Source organism: Ursus maritimus, unplaced genomic scaffold (assembly GCF_017311325.1).
Source record: "Ursus maritimus isolate PB19 unplaced genomic scaffold, ASM1731132v1 scaffold_29, whole genome shotgun sequence".
Classification (NCBI taxonomy): domain Eukaryota; kingdom Metazoa; phylum Chordata; class Mammalia; order Carnivora; family Ursidae; genus Ursus; species Ursus maritimus.
In genome coordinates this window covers 3519141-3541861 of record NW_024425452.1, presented here as the reverse complement: position 1 = coordinate 3541861, position 22721 = coordinate 3519141, and the positions used below count along the sequence as shown (strand labels likewise).

The following is a 22721-nucleotide window of genomic DNA, read 5'->3' as shown; positions in this document are numbered from 1 at the left end:
TCGCAGATCCCACCCCCCACGCCAGGACACGCAAGGCGCGCGCGCACGCTCAGATAGCCGCTCGCCTGGCTGGGTCGGGCGCGCAGGCGCAGTGGAGAGGCCGCGTGGGGGGAGAAGGCGGCGCTGAGCCAGAGAGGCCCGCGGCGGGATATTCCCGGGCGGCGAGAGCGGTATGGCAGGATGGCTGGGGGGAAAGGGCGTCAGGCTCCTAACTTTTTCTCCGCTCTCTTCCTTCCCTGCATTAGGGGAGGCGCACTCCCCGGGGTGGGTAGGGGAGAGGCTGGAGTGGGAGGTAGTGGGCCCCTTGAAGGCAGAGGGGCTGCCCCGTCCCCGACCCTCCCCTCCCCTCCCAGTCCCCAAGGGCGGCGGGGGCCCCGTTCATCTCTGCATCCCGCGACCCCCGCCTGCGCTCACGTGCCTTTCCAGGGATGTGAGGCCGGCCTGGGGAGGGGTGGGCTGCGGTCAAGCCTTTGCGAGGTGGCTTCAGCCGTCACCCTGCCGCGGCTCCTGGGGTTTGTCTACTTCTCTCGTCTTCCCTTCCTTTTCTCCGCCTGGGTCTTCAGATGACTTTGTGACTCGTTTGCCAGGCGCTTCTGTGGTGTGGAGAGTGAGTCCACGGCTTTTACTGTCATGCCAATGCGTGGCTCCCACCGGCTCCAGGGGGTTCCCAGGTTTCTCATTTCATCAGAGGCTGCATCAGCCAGGGACTAAGACAGGAAAGATGAAGAGAGGGAAAGAGAGGGACAGGCATGTGTGTGCATACATACTCCTGTATAGCACCCACACAAATAGATCACAAAGGCACGCAGAGTACCAACCTGTTGATTGAATTTTGGGTTCCTGGAAGGCTCTCTTCATTCAGGTTTGAAGGGAGTTAGCCTGGGGACAAAAAGGAAGTATTGCTTTCCATAGTGGGCAATAAATGAGCTTTGTCATCCTAAGAGATTGAATGGACTGAATTTATAAACAGGGTAACAAAAGGGCATATGGATGCAGTACCCTTGGGTGACTTGGGAAAACCTGGGAGATTGGAAGCTACTTAAACCCTGGCTGCTGGACAGAGGAAGGGCCCTGCCTACCAGGTTGTGTCTGATTCTTGTGATTGGTCATTGTCTCTGCTGTCGGCTGACTTTTTAAAAGGTTCATTAGTAGAAGGCGGAGAAAGGTTCATTGTGGAATGCAGCTGTGAGGTTTGATTTATTGCAGTTCAGACTGAACTCCTATTCAAGCTGAGTCCCATTGGTTAGCTGGCATCCAGGTTAGTGGATCATGGCCATCATTAAAAAAAAAAAAAAAAAGATACCAGAGTGCATTGTACTTAGTAAACCAAGTATTGTTTCTTGATGCTTACTTCAGGAATACATATGTATATGAATGTGTTAGGTGTTATACTATGTGTGTTTTTGTGTGTCACAGAAAACTTCGAGATGCATTGGTCTTCCGTGTCCTGTTTGCCTTCCTCAATCTGAGCGTTCAGTCATTTAAAATTGTATACAAGGACTCAGCACACTGGGAACATACAGTAAAGAATGGAGTGTGTCTCTTCTTTTTTAGGGGAGGTACTGCCCAAGAAGAAAGACAGTTTACTCTTCACTCGTGGAAATACATGGAATTGAAGAACAAGCACTTTGTTGGAGTAGGAAGTGGGTGGCTTACTTAGAAAGGTTAGAAAGGAGGATGGGGTGAAATTGTCTTTGGTAGACTCCCTGGTGGGAAGAGTCGATGTAGATTTGGATCCTGAGAGTTGTTTTGGGTAGGAGCAAGCAGTTGAGATGAACAGCGTTCCGCCCCGTTTTTTTGCTTTTATTTTTCTTAGATGGAATTGTCCATTCAACCCGTAGAGCTTCTTGGATGTATATATCTTATGGAACTTTTCCCATATTGTGTTGATTTTGTGGTTGTAAAGCTGGTGTGATCCATTGCCAAAAGCATTTATAATGGAAGTGGATCTCTGAGGATCACTACATGGTATTTCTTATGTATTACTATTTTTTAATCTGAACATGTGGGGGATTCCTGGTCTATTTCTGCCTGTGCCTGATTAAGATTACCACATATTAACAGACAGAAAGAAGAGGGAACTTTTCAAAAAGCCTGAAATGATAATTGAATCAAACGCACTGTGAAATCCATGAAGAAACAGTGGCCAAAATATTTTATTATGGCTCCTGAATATCAGGGGTAAAATCTTTGGGATGGAGTCCATTTTTCAGGTGGCACTCTGTTGGGCACTGAACGTGATTATTTAGACTCGCCTCAACATTTAGAATCTTAGACGATGTAAGAGTTCTTTTAAGCCTATCTTGTCCCATTTTTGTGTTGGGGGACCCACATAACATGGATTTTCCTATTGTTTTTGTTACTTGGATAGTTCTTATGGCTCTGGGGGGACTTGGGGCCTCCAAAGGTCTCTTTTTGATGGTCTCAAAAATCAAGTTACAAGTTAGCTTTTATTTTAGAGGCTGCTGGTTTTGGGTTGTAGCTCACCCTGGTGCGATCGTACATGTGTGTTAGCAATGACAGCAGGTTTGTATGAAAGGACTGATTCAGAGTCCAGCAGTGTTGCTCTGGGTCAGACAGTATACGTTCTTGTTTGAAAAGGCAGCAGGTGGCTTATGTATTAGTGAAGCACAACTCAGTGGGAAAGTCCCCCTGTCAAAAGCTTTCTAAAAATCATTTGTGTCTTTAGAAAAGGGAAGAAGCACTTCTCCATGTCTACTTTAACCTGTGAAAAACACTTTTAGGAGTGAGGGATCTTTATTTATTTTTTATTTTTTTATTTTTTATTATTATTTAATTAATGATTTTTTATTATATTATGTTAGTCACCATACAGTACATCCCCGGTTTCCGATGTAAAGCTCGATGATTCATTAGTTGTGTATAACACCCAGTGCACCATGCAATACGTGCCCTCCTTACTACCCATCACTGGTCTATCCCATTCCTCCGCCCCCCTCCCCTCTGAGGCCCTCAGTTTGTTTCTCATAGTCCATAGTCTCTCATGTTTCATTCCCCCTTCTGATTACCCCCTCTTTCTTTATCCCTTTCTTCCCCTACCGATCTTCCTAGTTCTTATGTTCCATAGATGAGAGAAGAGGGATCTTTATTTTTATTTATTTATTTTTAAAAAAAATTTTAAAGATTTTATTTATTTATGTGACAGAGAGACAGCCAGCGAGAGGGAACACAGCAGGGGGAGTGGGAGAGGAAGAAGCAGGCTCCCAGCGGAGGAGCAGGATCATGCCCTGAGCCAAAGGCAGACACTTTAACAACTGCGCTACCCAGGCACCCCTATTTATTTATTTTTAAAGATTTTATTTATTTATTTGAGAGAGAGTGAGTGAGAGAGCACAAGCAGGGGGGAGGGGCAGAGGGGGAGGGAGAAGCAGGCTCCCCGCTGAGTAGGGAGCTGGATTCGGATGCATGGGGGTTAGAGGGGAGCTGGATCCTGGGACTCCAGGATCATGACCTGAGTCAAAAACAGATGCTTAACTGACTGAGCCACCCAGGTGCCTCAAGATTGAGGGATCTTTAAAGACACACCCATGGTGCTGCCCTGAGAATCAGTGAGTCAGGCTTTTCTCCCCGGTCAACATCTGGGAAACTGCTTATGCTGCAGACCTGGTACCTACTGGTTAGTTCAGAGAGGGATTCCCCACTGGAAGACAGCCCCTTTCATGAGGGAAGCCAAAGCATTTTCATTTGCATGCCTCTTTGCTCTTCCCTTGGACCCCTGCTTCACAGAGAGTTACTGAGGTCCCAGAGAATGTCAGCAGCATCCTGTCTTTGAGTCCAGGGGCTCCCTTAGGATTTTCGTTCTCTATTGCCCGCATGCCCAACTGACAGCTCCATAAACCTGGCTCCTTGCCAGTGGCCCAGTAGAGGTGCTAATGGGAAGGAAATGTGTACGTGATTAAGTGGAAGTTAACTTTGCCTTGTACAGTTTTTCTGAGTTTGACCATATCAAGATTGTTACAGACTTATTTCTGGGACTGTAGCTGTTTGCACACCTGTGAGGTAGGGATGGAGGGGGAGCAAAGCCAGGATAGATAAAATCCACACGTTGAAAAGCCAATTTGAATAATTGAGAATTGACGTGTATATTAAGGAACCACTATTTTAAATACTTTTGTAACCAAGTGGAGCATAAGGTAAATAAACAAACAAGCATGGGACAAGAACCCTGGAAACATTTATCTTTGTGAATCAAATTGAGAAATGGGGTCCTCACTGGTGGACTTGGTAGAAAGAGCCCGCTGTGCCGTGGAGGGATGCTTTGCTTATTTTTTTTTTTAATGATTTTTTTATTATATTATGTTAGTCACCATACAGTACATCCCCGGTTTCCGATGTAAAGTTCGATGATTCATTAGTTGCGTATAACACCCAGTGCTTTGCTTATTGACAGTGATGCTGTGAAAACTGACACCTTGGCAGGTGAATCAGATCAGCTTCAGCTTTGGTCCTAGGCTGGGCTGGGTGTCGTACAGATATTTGTTGAAAAGACAGGGTCACCTGGATGGCTCAGTCAGTTAAGCGTCGGACTCTTGGTTTTGGCTCTAGGGCACGAGATCTTGGGGTCCTGGAATCTAACCCTATATGGGGCCCCTTGCTCAGCGGGGGAGGGGGGACCTGCTTGAGATTCTCTCCCTCTTCCCCTTCCCCTCACTCGCGCATGCACACTCTCTCTCTAAAAATCTAAAATAAATAAAATTTTTTTTAAAAGCTTTTTAGGTGGGTGGGGGATTGGCTAGATGGGTATTCAAGACGGCACTGGTGATGAGCACTGGGTGTTGTATGTAAATGATGAGTCACTGAATTCAACTCCAGAAACCTATATTGCACTGTTAACTAAGTAAAATTTAATTAAAAAAAAAGACAGCTTTTTAATTCCTGAGTTTTAAAAGATTCGACAGAGGAGAAGGAGTGCTTACGCTCTGCATGGCATGAGTGTTTCTGTGAAGTTTATTAGTGGTTAAAGCAGCCATGTTATCTGTGTAGGTGCAATAGAAACAGAGTTCTGACCTTGGACAGTCAACAAGTTGCTTAGCATTTTGGACTTCATTTCTTCATCTGCAAAATGGTACTTTATTGAGCCCCCAGAATTATTCAAAACCCTTAGCAGATTCAACCCCTTGCAGACTGTTGTTCTTTGTTATTTGTCTATAGGTTTCCGTTGGGTGCTCACGAGGGAATCATCGGAGGTGCCTGGTTGGCTCAGTCAGTAGAGCATGCAACTCTTGATCTCCGAGTTGTGAGTTTGAGCCCCACGTTGGGTGGAGAGATTACTTAAAAATGAAATCTTAAAAAAAAAAAGAAAAAGTAGGGAGTCATCCAACAAAACGATCTATGAGAGTACTCTGAGAATTGTAACGTGTTCTACTTGTGTGAGGTTAAAAACCCACAAAACTTCCTAAAAGAGACTAATTGTACAATAAAACAGTAATGAGTTTTTAAGCAACCAATAAGAGTACTTATTGGTACAGAAAGATTGGGGCAATACCTGCAGGAGATGGGAGGGGCTATGTCTGCATGATAGGGCAGAGGGTTGGGGAGTGCCTTTTTTGAATCCTGGAAGCTGGTAGGTTTCTGCTTTTCTCTGCTTTAATTAAGAAGGACACTTCTATCCTTACCCTAGGTGTTTTTCCGTTTTGTGACTGGGCCCTGCATTTGTATGGCATCTCTTTTCAGTTACTGACAACGTCCTTTGAACATGCCTTTGTGATTGTGCTGAACTTTTGATTTTTTTTTTTGTTTGTTTCTTTGGAGCCCATCCCCTTGCAAGGCCTTTATTTTTTATATTTTAAATATTTATTTGACAGAGAGAGACAGCAAGAGAGGGAACACAAGCGGGAGAGATGGGAGAGGGAGAAGCAGGCTCCCCATGGAGCGGGGAGCCTGACGATCGCAGGACCCTGGGATCACGACCTGAGCTGAAGGCAGATGCTTAACAACTGAGCCACTCAGGCGTCCCTATTTTTAATTTTTTTTAAAGATTTTATTTATTTATATATTTGAGAGAGAGACAGAATGAGGGAGAGAGAGCACAAGCCACGGGGAGAGGCAGAGGGAGAAGTGGACTGAGCCACCCAGGTGCCTCGAGAGGCCTTTAAATGTACATAACACATCAGGCACTTAAAGATGGAAATTGTTTAGGTGGAAACAGTGATACTAAGTATACCATTTGGCTGACTCTTGCTCAAGTAGTGGTACATTCCTGCTTTCTACAAAGCGCCAGCGGTATAGACTCTGTCTGCTTTTCCAGCTCAGTCTCTGTTTATTAAAATTCATTAAACACGAGTTCCCTGTGTCTAAGAGGCTTCCCCAAGTCACTAGGAGCCTGAGTGAAGGACACAAGAAAGACCACCAACCCCCCAGCATGGAGCCTCTCTCGAACTGAAGCATGAATTGTAATTGCAGATTGAATTGTTTTCATTTAACAGATACTTAGTAAACTCGATTCATGTGCATTGCACTGAACCCTCTGAGTGTGCAGCGCTGAGCAGTGCAGGCCTGGTCCCTGCCCTCACCGAGTGTATTTCCAGTGGGACCTATAAGGTGATGTCAAGTAAAAGACTCACCTGTGTGTCCCTGACGCTTACGGCCCTCCCTGGCCTTCAAAACAGAAGGGAGATCTTAAAGCTAAACCAGGATGGAAAATGAGCACAATTCTTGGATTGTATTCAGTGATTTCTCTCTTTCATTCCCTCCTCCCTCCTTCCTTCTCTTGCTTCCCCTTCCCCCTGTCCGGAGAGGTTGTGATTCATATCCTTTTTTTTTTTTTTTTTAAAGATTTTATTTATTTATGTGACAGAGAGACAGCCAGCGAGAGAGGGAACACAAGCAGGGGGAGTGGGAGAGGAAGAAGCAGGCTCATAGCGGAAGAGCCTGATGTGGGGCTCGATCCCGGAATGCCGGGATCACACCCTGAGCCGAAGGCAGACGCTTAACGACTGCGCTACCCAGGCGCCCCTGTGATTCATATCCTAAACCTGGAGGGCAGTACTTGGTGCTGACCAGGAAGTGGCATGAAAAGCCATCGCTGGCACTGGAGTTTACAGAATACCTGGCCTCTGAGTGAGAGTGCTGTGGAGGAGGAAATACCATTGGGGTTAGCTTCCTGGGCAAACAGGAGACTCAGAATGACACTGCTTGTGAAACAGCATTATATCTAGACTGCCCTAGAGTGAATCAGGGCCTGCGTCTGCTGATGGATTTGTGCTGGGAAATAGCATCAAGGTCGATTGGAGTTGCTTTGAAGTAAATTGCTGCTTCCACTACTCTGGCCTGCTCCAAACCAGTTATTTAGTGGTGGGATGAGGTGCTTTTCCACAGTGGGCATTGTCGGCACCAGGCCCAGGAGATGATTCCAGGGGCTTGTAAGCATGGCAAGGGCTAATCCCCCAGGACCGGCATCATGGTTCTCCTAAAGCATGTGTGCCTGTGATGCCCTGCTTCCTCATGCACGCATAAGAGCTCTACGCGGTCTGGCTCTCCGTCTGTGTAGAGCCATGGGTGAGGGGAATCTGTTTTTCTGTTGGCTACCTCATTTATTTTATTCCGCAAATATTTTTTGCATTCCTACTCTCTCAAGACCTGCTGGGGTGGGAGTGGAGGGGACCACAGATTGATTATTTATTTATTTAAAGAAATAAGGGATATGCATATAGTAAGTGAATATATTTGGTGCTTTTGTGTTCATGGGAATGCTCACTGCTGTCCATTTGATGTCTCAAGTCCTTTGGGTGTGGAGATCACTATCAGATCCGCTAAAGAGCTAGTGGAAAGTCTGGATTGGACCTTGTCTTGTGAAAATGGAAGTACCTCCTGGAGATGTGAATGTATTACTCCTGTGCCTGATGGCAGTACACATAATCCTCATGATCTGAGTCTCTATGATCTCTGAATTCCGGTCTGAGTTCAGATGGCATGTTACCAAGACCTCTGGCTCCTGAGTTTTGGAGAGTGAGTAGCAAGAACTAGAATGGGGGCGCCTGGGTGGCTCAGTTGTTAAGCATCTGCCTTTGGCTCAGGGCGTGATTCCAGGGTCCTGGGATCGAGCCCCACATCAGGCTCCTCCGCTGGGAGCCTGCTTCTTCCTCTCCCACTCCCCCTGCTTGTGTTCCCTCTCTCGCTGGCTGTCTCTCTCTGTCAAATGAATAAATAATTAAAAGAAAAAAAAAAGAACTAGAATGTTAAGGGTTTTCAGCCTTTTCTGAAAAAAAGTATCCAAATGTATGCAGTTGACTGAGTTTGGATGGTGAACGTTGGAGCTGTGAGAGCTCCCCCAGCGCGGACTCCCCAGATGTCCTCAGTGTGCAGGAGGGGTAGCAGGTGATGCTGCAGTTTTACACAAGGCTTCCTGGGGAAGACGCATTTGGCGCTGGGTCAGGTTTAGCCGGGCAGAGACGGGCATAGGTTGTGGGGGTGGCTTGTGAACAAGGCACGGAGAGGAGGTCTGGGTTTGGGTTTGTGCCCAGGCTGCCCAGCAGATTTGAGAGAGGTGCCTCGAATCGTGGGTTTGTTGTACCAAGTCGGGAAAGTTCTGGGAAGCCCCCAGCACTTCGGCAGTCCTTGGCTAACGTAAGTGTTACTGAGGAAGAGGTGCAGTGTGGAGAGGCAGGGTGTTGCAGTTCTCAGGAGAGGGAATGTGGGTGGGTGGTGCTGGGCTAATCTTGAGGGTTCTGTGGAGGCGCTGAGGAGCCTCTTTTCTCCCAGGGAATGAGAACAAGGGCCCCGCCAGCGTCAGATGGGAAAGCTTGGCTGAGATCGGAGGTCACTGCAGCCTGGACCAGACCGACTGCTTTTCAGAGACCTTTTTTTTTTTCTTCTCCCCTTAAGGCCAATCTTCAGTTATTGCTCAGAGTGTGGAGCTCTTCTGCCACCTACACTACACATTGTCCTCAAAACTTAAATTGGATTAAAGTGAGTAATTTTCACCTGGTGTTTATACGTTTCAGTTGATTCAGCAAGCATTAAGTTGGGCATGAGAAAAATGTGTCTGTGATTATCAGTGATGGAACAAGGATGATTTCACAGTTGGAAAAATATTAATATTTAAAGTTAAGCCATGTTAACTGTTGAGTAAAAGCATGGGTTCAGGAAGCCAATTCCTGGGGAACAAATTTCAACTTTGTCACTCTTGGCTGTGTGACCGTGGGCGAATTCCCTAACCTCGCCAGTTAGAGAATTACTCTTCATGTGTAAAATGAGGCTAATACTAATGCCTGTTTCATAGAGGTTTTTGGGAGGCTTAAATGAGGTGGTAACGTAAAGTACTTAGTCTAGTGCCTGATGTGTTAACTATAGGGCTAAATTTTCATAAAGAAAACAGAAGCAGACCAGATGACCCTTAAAGCTGCTTCTCACCCTCAGCTCCCCTGTGAGACGTGAGCTTTGTATGGCGGGTGAAGCTGTAGGGTGTGGGGGAAGACCCTTGGGCCAAGGCCAGGCCCAGTTCTGGTTCTGGGTCTGCACGTGGCTAGCCGTCTCTCTGTCTCTCCGTTTCCTCATCTGTGAGAGGAGGTGTGATGGGATGGGCGACAACGATGGTGACAGAGACAGCCAGTAGGTACTGAGTACCGGGCACTGTGCTCTGTGCTTCGCTCGGCCTATCCCATGAGCAGCTGGGAGTAGACGTTGCAGATGGGGAAACCGAAGCTCAGAGTTCTTTGTCCAGGGTCACCTGGCTTTGGCTAGAAAGGTAAAGCTGGCCTCATCTGATAGTCTTTGATTCGGTGTGTCAGATGTTAATAGTTCTATAAGGTCGCTGCCTTCTTTTCATTTAATTTTCTGATTATTTTTGGCCACTGCTTCTTGGGTTGTCTTAAGGAAAAGGCTGGAGACTAAGCTTATGATTTGAGTCTAAATTGTTTTTAATAAGCATTTTTGGTGTGTCTGGATATTTCTTTGGAAGTAAATAATGGCTCCCCCTCCCACTCTTATTAAATAAAATCTTATCTGAGGTGCTTTGAACTTACGTGAGGGAAGGCTGTGTGTAAATACTGCAGGGGTAGAGGTCTTTCTCAGCAGATTTCTCCATGAGGCCCTCTGCAGCCAAACATTTGGATAGGACAGGCGTGTCTTGCCCCTGGAATTGCCAGCTGGCTGTGGGGTTTTCTTCGACATGCCCCTAACTGATGCCCGGGTGTTGTAGGCCGCTGGGGTTGCCATATTTGTTGGTGCTAGGGAGCCGCAGGGTTGGGGTTCTGCAAGTTGGAGGCCCTGGCGTTGGGTCAGTGTGTTTTCTTCTACCTCCAGCTTGCTCTCCCAAATTCCGCTCTCGGCTGTAGTGTGGGCAGGTAGGTTTTCTGTGTAATACTGTTGTTTGGGAGACTGACCCAAGTAGAGGCGTTGGTCGGTGACTTGGCAGGAGCATCCTTTGGCCCTACTTGGCTAGCCCTGAGCTGCCCAGGTGTTCTGGCTCCTTTATTTGGGGAAAGGTGACGTGGTGACAATGTGGCAGTTGCTCAGGTAGTCTACCTGCAGGGAGTGAAAGCTCTGGTCTCAGGAGGCTCCCAAGCGTCACCAGCAGCACCAGCGTGCAGGCTTTCCTCTGTGGAGGACTTGGGGAGGGGTCCCTGGTCGGGTGTGTACTGGAGGACTCCTGCTTGCTTCCTGCCTGTGGAAGTGATGTCACCAGGAAGGCAGCCTCCGTGCTGTTGTATTATAGCAAGAGCGGCTGCGGGCCGTGCCGGCTCTCTGACCCCAGTTAGAATATGAATCAGCAGAACTGTCACTGGAGTTCCATCTAATCATCTGCGTATCTTTTAACCACTAAGATTTATATTTAGTGACTAATGATCTTATGCTAGAAGTACCATCTCCCACACAAGTCCCCGGCAGGCTGGCTCTGAGTAAGGGCACTGACTTAGAAGTAAACCCTTTCCCCTCTTTTTCTGCAGGATTTGCCATGGCTTTCTGTGCTGGGCTCTGGGGCCCCTTCGCCCATGCAAGGAGAGCGCTCAGCCAGCGCCGTTTCAGGTAACTTTCCCATTCGGTTCTTGAAGCTGTGTCTGAGTAAGCCTCTCATCAGGGCTGGGTGTTGTTGGGTGACTAGAAAGGGAGGTGGGCTTGGCATGTGGGAAAGCTAAATGCTTTGGTCAGGTTGGATAAGAGGATTGGTAAGGACGTGACCTTGCTGTTGGCGGTGGGGTAGGAAGTGGCCTGCAGTAGAGGAAGAAGCTCAGTCCTTGCTGGATTCTTGCAGTGACTCCAGCGTCTCTCAACCCCATCATTCCCTCCCGTGCATGAAAACCTTCTCTTTTAAAAACAGAATCTCTTTTCAAAATGTTACATGCATATAACCAAAACTCATGCATGATAAAAGTGTGACAGCCTCCCCTCTTTTTAGATGCTAAGCCAGGACACAGAGCACGGGGTGCGTTATTGTCACTCCCTGGCGGTTACTGAGCACTGCGCCTAGGGTTGGTCATAGATGAATAAGAATTGCTTCCTGTCCTGAAAGAGTCTTCACAGTTGGCCACAGGAGCAAACTTGGAAACAAATAACTCCGAGGAAATGTGACCAGTATAATAATAGAGGTTTTTACGGTGCTTTGGATGGCTTGAGACAGGAGCTGCTAATGGAGGAGGAGGAAGGGAGAGCAGAGGCGGCCTTCCCAGAAGGGAAGTGGGAGCAGGCCCCGTCCAGGCCTCTGGGGAGGGCCGAGAGGTGTGGCGTGTCTGGAGGGCACAGACCACTCTGATCAGTGGTAAGAGATTGTGGCCCTCAGATAGTAGGTAAGTGGGGGCCAGGTTATTGACAGCGTAGACAGTGGGGGACCACTGAACAGTTCTAAGGGGAGTGGTCTCACTTTTATGTTCTAAAAGAGAGCTCTTGGCTGGCAACTTGAGGCATACGGAACCAGTTCGCACACTATTGTAACAGTCTTGGTGTAAGAGAGAAAGCTGCCGAACTGAGGAAGTGTGGGCGGGGGTGGAGGGAGAGGACAGAGGGGCTTCACAGGTGGTATCAGTAGGACTTGGCAGCCAAGGCAGTTGATGGAGAGAGATTTATGGCTTGGGAGCTGGAGAGGCCATTATCTAAATAAGAAATGCAGCAGCATGGGGAGGTTTGCAAGGGAAGATGATGAGGTCCGTGTGGGACCTAGTGTATCAGTGGCTCATGTTGTGGGGAGCTTAGAGTGGAAATACAGGACTAGAATACAGGAGAGAAGTGAGGCTGGAGATGGAATTTACTAGTTGGAAGCAAAGGGAATCAATAAAATTGCCCCAGTGTAGGCATGCAGAATGCGAAGGGAGAGCCTAGGGTTACCCTGGAGAATAGCACTTAAGGTGCTGGCATCAGGAAAATAGAAATCCCACTGTTGGGCGCCTGGGTGGCTCAGTCAATTAAGCGTCTGCCTTCGGCTCAAGTAATGATCCTGGGGTCCTGGGATCAAGCCCCTCATTGGGCTCCCTGCTCAGTGGGGAGCTTGCTTCTCCCTCTGCCACTCCCCCTGCTTGTGCTTTCTCTCTCTCTCTCACTGTCTCTCTTAAGTAAATAAATAAGATCTTAAAAAAAAAAAAAAAAAAAGGCCCAGGACTTTACATTAAAAAAAAAAAAATCCTGTTGTTATCAGACTGCTTAATAATAGCTTATCTGCCTTTAATAGGTACTCTTAAAAAAAATTACAATCTAGTGGGGAAAAATGCACTGAAACACAAGATCGTTACCTTGACTTCTTTCTGGTTTCTGTTATGTCAGGGGACTCCCTTAGCAAACCTACTCACACATATCATCTGGTTCCCAGCGACACATAGATGGGAAATCTTGGAATCATTCTGGGGGAGCAGGTTTTACAGGCTAGGCAATGGGTGAGGCCTGGACTGTAAAATAGTCCCTTAATCCTCAGAGTTCTTTTGGATACCAAAGGCTTTCAGTTAAGCTACCATGGAGTTCGTTGTAACAGAAAATTGGGTTCTCTTTAAAACCCCTCCAAAGTGAGATGTTGACCCACCAGCAGAAGCTTTTGACTGTGAGGAAGCTGTCTTGGGCACCTGACTTTCGGTCAGGGCCCTGGGTTTTGCTCAGTTCAGCGTGTTGTTGCTATCGTGTGATCTCTCCCAGGCCTTGCCCTCAGAGGCGTCTGCACCCTGACCAGGAGAATACAGACCTCAGACTTTTTTTCTCTTTCCCCAGCACCACTGGGAGCCTCGGTGCAATTCAGAAGATGACGCGGGTCCGTGTGGTGGACAACAGCGCCCTGGGGAATACCCCATACCATCGGCCTCCTTGTTGCATCCACGTCTATACCAAGAATGGGGTGGGCAAGGTGGGCGACCGGGTACTGCTGGCCATCAAGGGACAGAAGAAAAAGGCACTCATTGTGGGGCATCGCATGCCCGGTCCCCGGATGACCCCCAGGTTTGACTCCAACAATGTGGTCCTCATCGAGGACAATGGGAACCCTGTGGGGACCCGAATTAAGATACCCATCCCCACCAGCCTACGCCAGAGGGAAGGCGAATTTTCCAAGGTGTTGGCCATTGCTCAGAGCTTTGTGTGAGCAGGGCTCAGGCCGCCGGCTGCCCTGGGACTCATGGGAGGGAGCTTGCGGCCCCATGGCGGGGAACAGTGTCCTGTGAAATAATAAACCTCTTCCTGTATGTTTCCTCCTGAGCTTTTTGGGATGTGGTCATGAGGTAAATGTCACTGAAGCAGTTAAAAGGTGACCTACCTTTGTCTGGTCACACAGATGGCATGAGATAGCCTATGAGCTCATCCGGGATTATCAAGCTCTGGAAAATGGAGGTACAGACCAAATGCTAATTCACAGGCGTACAGTTGGACTCAGTCACTTTCTAACCAGGCAAGCTTTTTTGTTTTTTATGTTAATTGTTTTGCCATTCAAAGTATCCTCTTTCTGTGTCAGGTGGCCCGAGATATTAAATGGTTAGGAAGGTCACAGGTTAGCATGAGTAAGGGCAGAGGGACTTGTTTCGTCTAGTGGAACATTGCCTTCAGGCTTCACTAGAACCCTCAGCCAGGGCCCAGGACACTCCCGTGTGTTCAGGAGCAGCGAGCTTCTTCCCGTGACGGCTGGGGAGACGGGTGAGCCTGTCTCTTTGGCAGATGACCTGATCTTGGGCCTGTGCAGGTGAGTCCATTTATTTGTTGATCTGGGGGAGACTTGGGGGCTCCCTCAGTTCCTTGAATGAGCTCTCCTCATCTCTTCTATAAATCCATTCATTTACTCATTCGTAATATCCTGGGCACACACTCCTTGTCTGTTCCCGCGGCCTCCGAGCGGCAGGGTAGCATAATGATCAAGAGCACAGGCTCTGTAGCCAGACTGCCTGCGTGTGAATCCTGACCACCACTTACCGCTTCCTGACTTGGGGCAAGTTTTTTAACTTCTCTGTCCCTCAGTTTCCTCCTCTGTAAAATGGGGATGTAGATGTAATGGCACCTACTTGGTAGGAATGGTGGGAGAATTCCGTGAGGTAGTTACCTCGAAGTGCCTGGCAATAATAAGCACTCAGGAGGTACTGGCTAATTTCTGTTGTTATTACCCTGCATGCGCCAGCCCCGAAGAACAGCGGAGAGTGCGAGTAGATGAGGTCCTTGCCCTCACGGAGCTTGCAGTGTTCCCAGGGAGAATCGACACAGATCGCCTAAGTGCTCGGATGCGGAGCCTCAGGTGGGAGAGTGCCTGGGATCGCGGGTTTAGGCTTCTGTCTGCGGGATTGGAGGCCGCTTGCCCGAGAAAGGGTCTCATCAGCTGCTTTCTGAGGAGTGGATAGAAGTGATAGAAGCATACTGGTTACCTGGGGCTGGGGAGGAGTGCAGACCGGAAAGGGGCAGAGGGGAAACGTAAGGGCGTTGGAGACGTTCTCAGTCTAGATCTGGGCGGGAGTTATGGGAGTGGACACATCTGGAAAGCATTATTGAGCTGCACACACGAGTGCACACTATGTACTTTATACCTTAGCAAAAATAAACGGATAGGCATTAGTTAGGCAAGAGAGGAGGGAAAAATACTCCAGGCAGAGGAAAGAGCATGTGCAAAAACCCTGTGGCAGCAGTGAATGGGATACGTACCAGGGACTTGAAAAAGCCAGTATGGTTGGAGCAGGGAGAGTGAGCTGGAGCGTGGTGCAGGATGAGGGGAGGAGAGGGGCAGGGCCAGGCTGGGCAGGGTCTTGTCAGCCCCAGGCAGCTTTCCTTGTCCTGAGGGCATCGGCATACTGTTGTGCGCTATTGAGCATGTGGGGTGGGGTGGTGGTAGAGGAGATCTGCTTAGATTTGCTCTGTGGACAGAGGCTAAGGGAGGCCAGAATGGGTAGCATAGGCTTTGCGGCAGACCCTGTGAAGATGACAATGAGTTGGGTGGCGATGGTGGTGACGGAGGGGAGTAGAAGCCCTTAGGAGGCTCAGTTCACTGGGCTTGGCGGTGCATTTAGACGGTGGGGAAGGGCAGGAATGGGTCCCCGGTTTCTGGCTTCTGTGCCTGGATGGTTGGTCCTGCCAAGCATCGAGGGGCCGGGGCCCTAGGAGAGGTCTGGGTGGGGGAGGGAGCATTGGGGGCCTCTGGATGGGGTGCCAAGAGGTATCAAGTAGGTGGCTGGATGTAAATGATCTCTTCAGTTGGAGCGGCACTTAGTATCTGTTTGGAAAGTATTTATGTGTCTGTCTCTTCTTGGGTCCCTCCTAGTCCTTAGGTTTGACAGGCACTGGTCCGTGTTTTAGATGAGGATGCTGAGTTTCCAAGGTAACGTAATTTCACAGGGTCTTAAAACTAATAGGTGGTAAAGCTGTTCTTGAAGTCAGATCCTGGGACTTACAACTGAGGGGTCTTCTCACAACATTATGGGGTCTTTTGGGGTTGATGAGTCCTCTCCACCGTGAATTGATTGTCTAGCTGTGATCTAGAGGAGAATTTGAGTTTCCTGAAGTCAGTGGGTACACCCCGCAGCCTGTTGCCTGCCAAGTCCTAACTGCAAGGAAGCGAGGACTAGTGGTTTCTGTCTTCCCGGTTGGCAGGCACCTCTCCCTCGCCCCAGGTTCCTCTGACTAAGCTTGATTCAAGGGAACCTGGGTGCTTTAGGAGCTAACGTCCCTTTCCCTCCGGCCCTCCGGAAGGGCTGCTGGAGTCTGTGGTTGGCCCGCTCTGCTGCAGTGGCTGACCGTGGCCGAGGAGGAGGAGGAGGAGGACTCCTACCTAGACCAGATCTGCTTTGTCCGTGGTGAGTGTCTCTCCAGCTGCGGCAGCTGGTACTCAGCAAGCTCCTCACCTCTCTGCTTTCCAGGGTGCTTCTCAAAGGTTCAGGGGGAAGAGATCCTTGTTCTGGAAAGGAAGGCAGAATTCTGATTCCCAGCCAGGCACCACCTGCTCAGGGGCTGGGCCTTTGCTCTTTCCTGAGCTGCCCCCTTGCATTGCAGGTCACTTGCCTTCTGGGGTCAGGCTCACTCCTTCCTGTGCCCTTAGTCAGCAGACAGCATGTGGATCCTTTCACGAGGGTGCGGGGTCCTGCCGCTCTGCTGAATTCTTCTAGGCACCTGCTGACGCTGAGGCTTACCCGAGTCATTCAAATGACTGTCCATTCAAATGACTGTCCTTGCTGTCCCCTCCTCTGGTCTTCCATGGGCTTAAACACCCCTCCCAAGGTGTTCTCTGCTGACCACTGGAAAGCTGTGGTTTCCGCAAAGCCGAGTGGCCGGAGCCTGCTCTCAGTCTGTGACGCAGGCCTTCCCAGTACACAGCCCAGAATAGCCTCAGCCTTGCTGCTTTTCCAACTGCCCTATCACTTTGCAAACTGGGATCTAATTTGCTGTCCACCCTCCCCACCCCAGTGTCTCAACCAGTACCACTTTCTTTGCTCATGAAATATTTATAATCACAGATTATGTTTCCCTATGAGTCTAAGCTGGCTTTTGTTTTTTTTTCCCTTCCGCACCCTTAAGAAGCTGCCCCTGACAGGTCAGAGAGCCTTGTGTCTCTTGGTTCATAGGCTTCATCGCGCTGTCTCCTGCGGTGTCTGGCTCTACCCATAGTTTTACTCCCTCTGCTGTGGCACCGTCGCAGAAATGTGGTAGAAGGGGCTGTAGGTCCATGGCTGTGGCTGGGAGGCCCGGGCGCCTGTTGGGCCTGTGCTGCTGCCTCGTGTTGGGCAAGCACAGCCTCGGGAGTTGCACGGGGCTGGGTATTCAGGGGACCCAGCCAGTGGGGGGGGGCCTCTGGAGTAGTCCAGGCATGTTTCTGGCTGCAGCCCTTGCCCCAGCCACTTTGAAGGGCTTGCCCTTGGCTGCAGGTGGGGACCTGGCCAAAGAATGTACAGAGATCATCCTGTCATCACCAACACTCCTGGAAAACAGCCAAGCCCCTGTGGCTGGGTGGCCTCTTCCTGGGTGACAGGCAGGTCCCTCCTGAGACTCGAGCCCAGCCTGGCTTTAGCAAGGGCGGGCAGTGAGAGAGAGTCCATCGGGAGGCAGAATTCATCTGAGGCCTGACTCCTGTGTCCAAGGGGAGGGGAGGAACCCCTCCCTCAGCAGGGGAGGCAGTTCCCAGGGTGCACCTCCTCTGGGGCCCAGGGCTCTGGCCTCACCTGGGCGTGGCCTCCTTAGCTTCCCTGCTCCGTCCCCTCATTGCCTTCCTTGGCCTCTTCTCATGCTCTCTCATGTTCTTTCTCAGCTGCTGAGAATTCTCGGGTTTGATGAAAATTGCATGATACTGGAATCAGATGATTAGCTGAAATTCAAATCTGTCCTGGCAGCTGTACCTCTTCCTCTCCTCTGATTCTGTTATTCAGTCTTTAACAAAAAATTTTGGGACTCTGTTTTATTCTCTGCCACCTGGAGGATGGGTAGAGATCACAGTTCAGTTCCCCTCAGCATTTTGGACGTGTGCCAAAGCATTTGCCCTAATGTCAGTCATGTTCCAAATTATTTGGACTTCCCAGGTTCACAGTGGTCATGAGTTTGCTTCTCAGTTTTCAACATCAAGCCAATGTCTTTAGGATTTTTTTTTTTTTTTTTTTTTTTGTCTTCATGATTTTTTAAAAGCAGTGGCTTCCAGCCGATTCAGGAACAGCGATGCCTATTGTCATTTGCTTGATACTATGGCAGGCTGTCTCATGAGACAGACCACAGGCTTTTTTTTTTTTTTTTAAATGAAAGCGACCTTAAACATTTTGGGAATTTCACAAGAGCTCTTGAACAATCGAGATACCCTTGAATATTATGAAACCTTGACTGGCAATTGATTTTAGGGCAAATGTTTACCTGTCAAGAGAAGCAACTCTTGGTCAATCAGGACTGATGATCCAGTGTGGAATCAGAGCCATCCTCCCTGGTTCCCACTCCTGCTCTGGGCTCCCCGTTGACTGGTAGCCACTCCTGAAGCCCGGCGCCAGCACAGGAAGAGGAGAGACAGAGACCTCTCCCACATGCTGGCCCTTTTCAGAGAGGCTGCTCCAGGCCTGTGCCAGCCCATACCCACAGGCTAACCCAGTACCCTTGCCATACCTCGCTGGCCCCGTGCTTAACTACTGTAGTGCCCTGGTTTGCTGCCAGCTCTGGTTAAAGGTTTACTGCTGAAGGAGAATGAAACCCTTGCTTGAAAGGAGGTTTTAGGGTTGCCTGTGGATTTTGTGTCTCCAGGCTTGTCCCCAAAATATGTGAACAATTGAGAATTAGTTACACAGCCCTCAGAATTTGCCGCCGATGTCCTGTCCCACAGGCTTCCCTTTGTACTTAATTAAGTTGCTTTTTGGTAGGTAACTTCTTGTAGAGATGGTCTATGTATACGTGTTTTTCTCCCTTTTTTCCAACATAAAAGTTAATTTTAGTCTGACTGCTTTTATTTATAAGATCATGTGTTTATGTTTTTAAAAAGCCTGATGCCAAAGTGCTTAGGAGTGAAGTGTCTTGATATTTGCAAAAAATTATCAATTGATAGATCTAAATGAGTATATGGCAATCATACTATTCTTCTCTTTTTTTAAAGATCTTATGTATTTGAGAGAGAGTGAGAGAGCACAGATGGAGAGGGAGAGGAAGAAGCAGGCTCCCTGGTGAGCAGAGAGCCTGTACACAGGGCTCGATCCCAGGACCCCAAGATAATGACCTGAGGTGAAAGCAGATGCTTAACCGACAGCCACCCAGGCGCCCCTCTTTTAATTTTTTTTAGGTTTGACATTTTCAAAATAATAGGGATAAAAGAAATAAAAAGGCATAATTGCCTTCTTTTCTTTTCTTTTCTTTTTTTTAATTCTGATGATCAAACCTGTGTTGGAAACGTGCTCCCACTGGTCAGTGCCCAGCCTGGGCCCCTGCACCTGTGGCTCTGCGCTGGCTGATGGGAACTGGACAGTTCAGACAGCAGAAGCCAGAGCTGTTTAGTCCACTCGCTGCTGCCCACCCTCCAGCTTCTGGGTGGGCCTTTCTCACTGCCCCTCCCCCGTCCCCATGGCCTGGGCTTGGTTTGTATTCTTTCCTTCCTTCAGGAACATGGCAGTAGTGTTTTTAACTCTGTTCTAACATCTGGCACGTAGTAGATATGCAGTAAGTGTTGAATTAATAAATTACTTCTATTTAAGTTTGGGGGGAGCGCCTGGGTGGCTCAGTCGTTAAGCATCTGTCTTCGACTCAGGTCGTGATCCCAGTTGAGCCCCACATCGGGCTCCCTGCTCAGGGAGCCTGCTTCTCCCTCTCCCTGCTCCCCTTGCTTGTGCTCTCTCTGTGTCAAATAAATAAAAATAAAATATTAAAAAAAAAAGGTCGTGGGAAGTGTTTAAAGGAAAGGAGAACTTTGTGCTTCCTAATAAGTAACTGCTGTTCATTTGATGTGTACTTCGAGTTTTCCCTTTTGTGACATATGGCTGGGAGCATGGGGTGCCTTTCTCACGGGGCATGTCAGATATAACCCACCTGTGGCTTGAGTTTATTTCAAAACAAAACTGGTACGGTTTGCACCTTCACTATGACCATGTGGACACGGGGGCTGAGGAGCTCCCCAAATTTCATAGATGAAAGAAGCAGATTCAGGATGAGAACTCAGATTTTCTGGTTCCCAGTTCAGTTCTTTTCAGTGCACCTCAGCATCACTGAGCACTTCCTTTTGCCACTGAGCTTAGAAATATCATGAATTTTCTGAAAACTACTTAGGAAGGGGCCATACCTACCCAGCTTGTCGGGGCAGAAAGCAGCATTGCCGTGAAGAGCTGGGAGAATCCTCTGACTGGGCTGGGCCGGGTGGCAGTGGGGTGGCCCTGGGGCTGGTTGGGGAGGAGGGAGGGTGCTTGTGTTGCTGTGGGCTGAAGCCTCCCCTCTGGACCCTGCAGCCCTCACTGGGTCCCTGGGCTTCAGAGCCCACCTCGCTGCCTTCTCTTCCTTCCTCGGAGCAGCAGGGCGCTTCCTCCTGGCGGTCCGCCTGGGTTGTGGACACCACCACTGGCAAACCTCTGCCTCTTCGGAGCACTTTCACTTTGCAGAGTGCTCTCCCCTTTGTGGTCTCACCTCATGCCTACTGCTAAGGTGTCTTCCAGCCTTGAGTTCTGGGACTCCAGCCTTGGGGACAGCTCTGGGTGTAGGCCAGGTTGATGTCTTTATTTCACAGACGGTACAGCTGAGCGTGCGGTGGGGTTGGGTCCCGTGTTCTCTCTATGCTCTGTGGGGCCTCTGCTGTGCTTTGTATGCCCTTAGCTGGGGCCTTGTCACACCACTTTGTAATTGGGCAGGCCCCGTGCGCTCAGGAGTGTCCGCCCGTTCTCTAGTCTCCCTGGTGCTCGGTAGGTACACAAAACATATTGACAGCTCAGAGGTTAAAGTTTGGATTCTCTCTCTCTTTTTTTAATTTTAAGATTTTATTTATTTATTTAGAGAGAGGGAGGGAGAACGAGTGGTATGGAAGGGGCAGAGAGAGAATCTCAAGCAAACTTGGCACTGAGCGTGGAGCCTGATGTGGGACTCGATCCCAGAACCCCGAGATCATGACCTGAGCTGAAATCAAGAGTCGGACGCTTAGCCGACAGAGCCACCCAGGCGCCCCAAAATTTGGATTCTTAATTTAGGAGTCTGTGTTTAGATGTATAGGAGTGGGCAAAATTAAGACATTTACAGAGGATTTCCAAGGACTGGTACTGGACAGGGTTGCACACCTCTGTGCAGATTCTTACCCTCGGACTTCACCCACAGAGGTCAGATGCCCAGTGTTTCCTGCTCATAGGACGTCTGCCCATGCTGAGTCTAGACTTTACCAGTGAAACCAGAGTTCACGTTCATGTCCGAAGTGTCAGTATATGCCTTCTTGGAGAGAACCCATGACGAGTGTGGCTTTTGGCCGTACCTTTGATAGCTCTTGCCAGGATAGCTGGTGTGAGAAAGGAGCCCTTTACTGGAACTTGCTTGCTTGCTTTTCCAAATGATAAAATATTCCCCCTCCTAAACTTGGTTTCATCTGTATGAAAATTTTAGTACCTTCAAATGTTTAGGCAACAATATAAAAGAGAGTTACAAGGTGGCTTGTGGGGCAGTTGTTTGTAGAGGGGCTCAGAGGGCAGCCATTCCTTCAGGCTGGGTGAATATGGGATGGACGGAAGGAGTGAGACAAAGGTAAACCGCTCAAACCTTGCTGCAAGTTCATCGGGTTCAGATGATGTCCTTGGAAGCAATCAGCAGTCCTCAGGCTCGGGCAGGGGACAGAAGGAGAGTAGAAACGAAAGAGGAAGAGTTGCATGTGACAGAGTGACAATGTGCCACCATAGCTGGCTTCAGCATTCAGTGCCAAGGCTGTTGGTTGCTTCTTGTTGACAAAGCTTTTCCACCTTCCTCCATTTTGATTCCTCTACTGTCCCCACCCGGAAAGATACTGAATAAACACACTTCTTACTACAGTTGAATTTCTAAATCTTCACCATGTTTAGGAGAAAAGAAAGCTGTGCAAGAGATAAAGCAGTGGTGCTCAACTGGGGACATTTGCCAGTATCTGGGGGCATTGGTGATTGCCACGACTCGGGGTGGCATTAGTGGGTAGAGACCAGGGCCAGTACTAGACACGCCACGATGTACAGGACAGCCTCCGCAACAAAGAACATCAGCCCCGAGTGTCGACAGTACCAAGGCTAGGAAACCCTGGGGTGAGACTAGTTGTGTGTAAGGGGACAGAGGACATCTGGGAGTCACAGTCAACCATTGGTCCCTAAATAATGGTGTTGAATTAGAGGAGTGAAACCCTCTAACACTGAAATCCATGAAACTGTATTGACTGCTGTTTATCTGCCATTTTGCCCTGGCTTGAGCCCTTAAAGGTAGAGCAGCAGGTAATGGGGAATTTAGAAGGGCTGCAGCTTCCCAAAGGGTTGAGAAATAGACCAACAGAATCAAGGCCATCAGAGGACTAGGCACAGGGCTTGCAGAGTGTGGGTGGAGGGTCCCAGATCGCATGAGAGTTGTGGGCTGGGGTTGCGGGCAAGGCTGTAGGTTGGGCTCAGCCATTGCTCATGGGTTCGTCATAGAGGCTAGTCACTTTTCTCAGAGCTTTGGCTTCTGCCCCTGCCCCCATTCTCCACGACCGTCCTAGTGATGGCGCTTGCAGCCTTCTTACCTGACAACTCTTATAACCTTGGAGTCTCTTTGGGTTTGCCTTGCTTTCCCTGTGCATTCTTAGTTTTCATGGAGTGCTGCCCACTTTCCTACAGTGGAGTGGCCCCAGCTCAAGGCCCAACACAGTGCCAGCACGCTGTCTGCTGCCGAGTCACTGTGACAGTCCAGCTGCC

General features: G+C 49.0%; 1 protein-coding gene across 2 annotated transcripts; it reads left to right on the top strand.

Annotated features, from left to right (window-relative positions):
• Positions 1-22: 22 nt before the first annotated feature.
• MRPL14 (mitochondrial ribosomal protein L14) lies at positions 23-13613 on the top strand. Of its 2 annotated transcripts, XM_040643532.1 has the most exons (4): positions 45-170; positions 8845-8928; positions 10908-10986; positions 13147-13613. In XM_040643532.1, exons 3-4 carry the CDS (start codon positions 10916-10918, stop codon positions 13511-13513), a joined length of 438 nt encoding a protein of 145 aa, XP_040499466.1. In that variant the 5' UTR covers positions 45-170; positions 8845-8928; positions 10908-10915; the 3' UTR covers positions 13514-13613. The 2 variants fall into 2 exon arrangements, with proteins under 2 accessions (XP_040499465.1, XP_040499466.1); XM_040643531.1 differs by lacking the exon at positions 8845-8928 and having other exon boundaries at positions 23-170.
• Positions 13614-22721: the final 9108 nt, after the last annotated feature.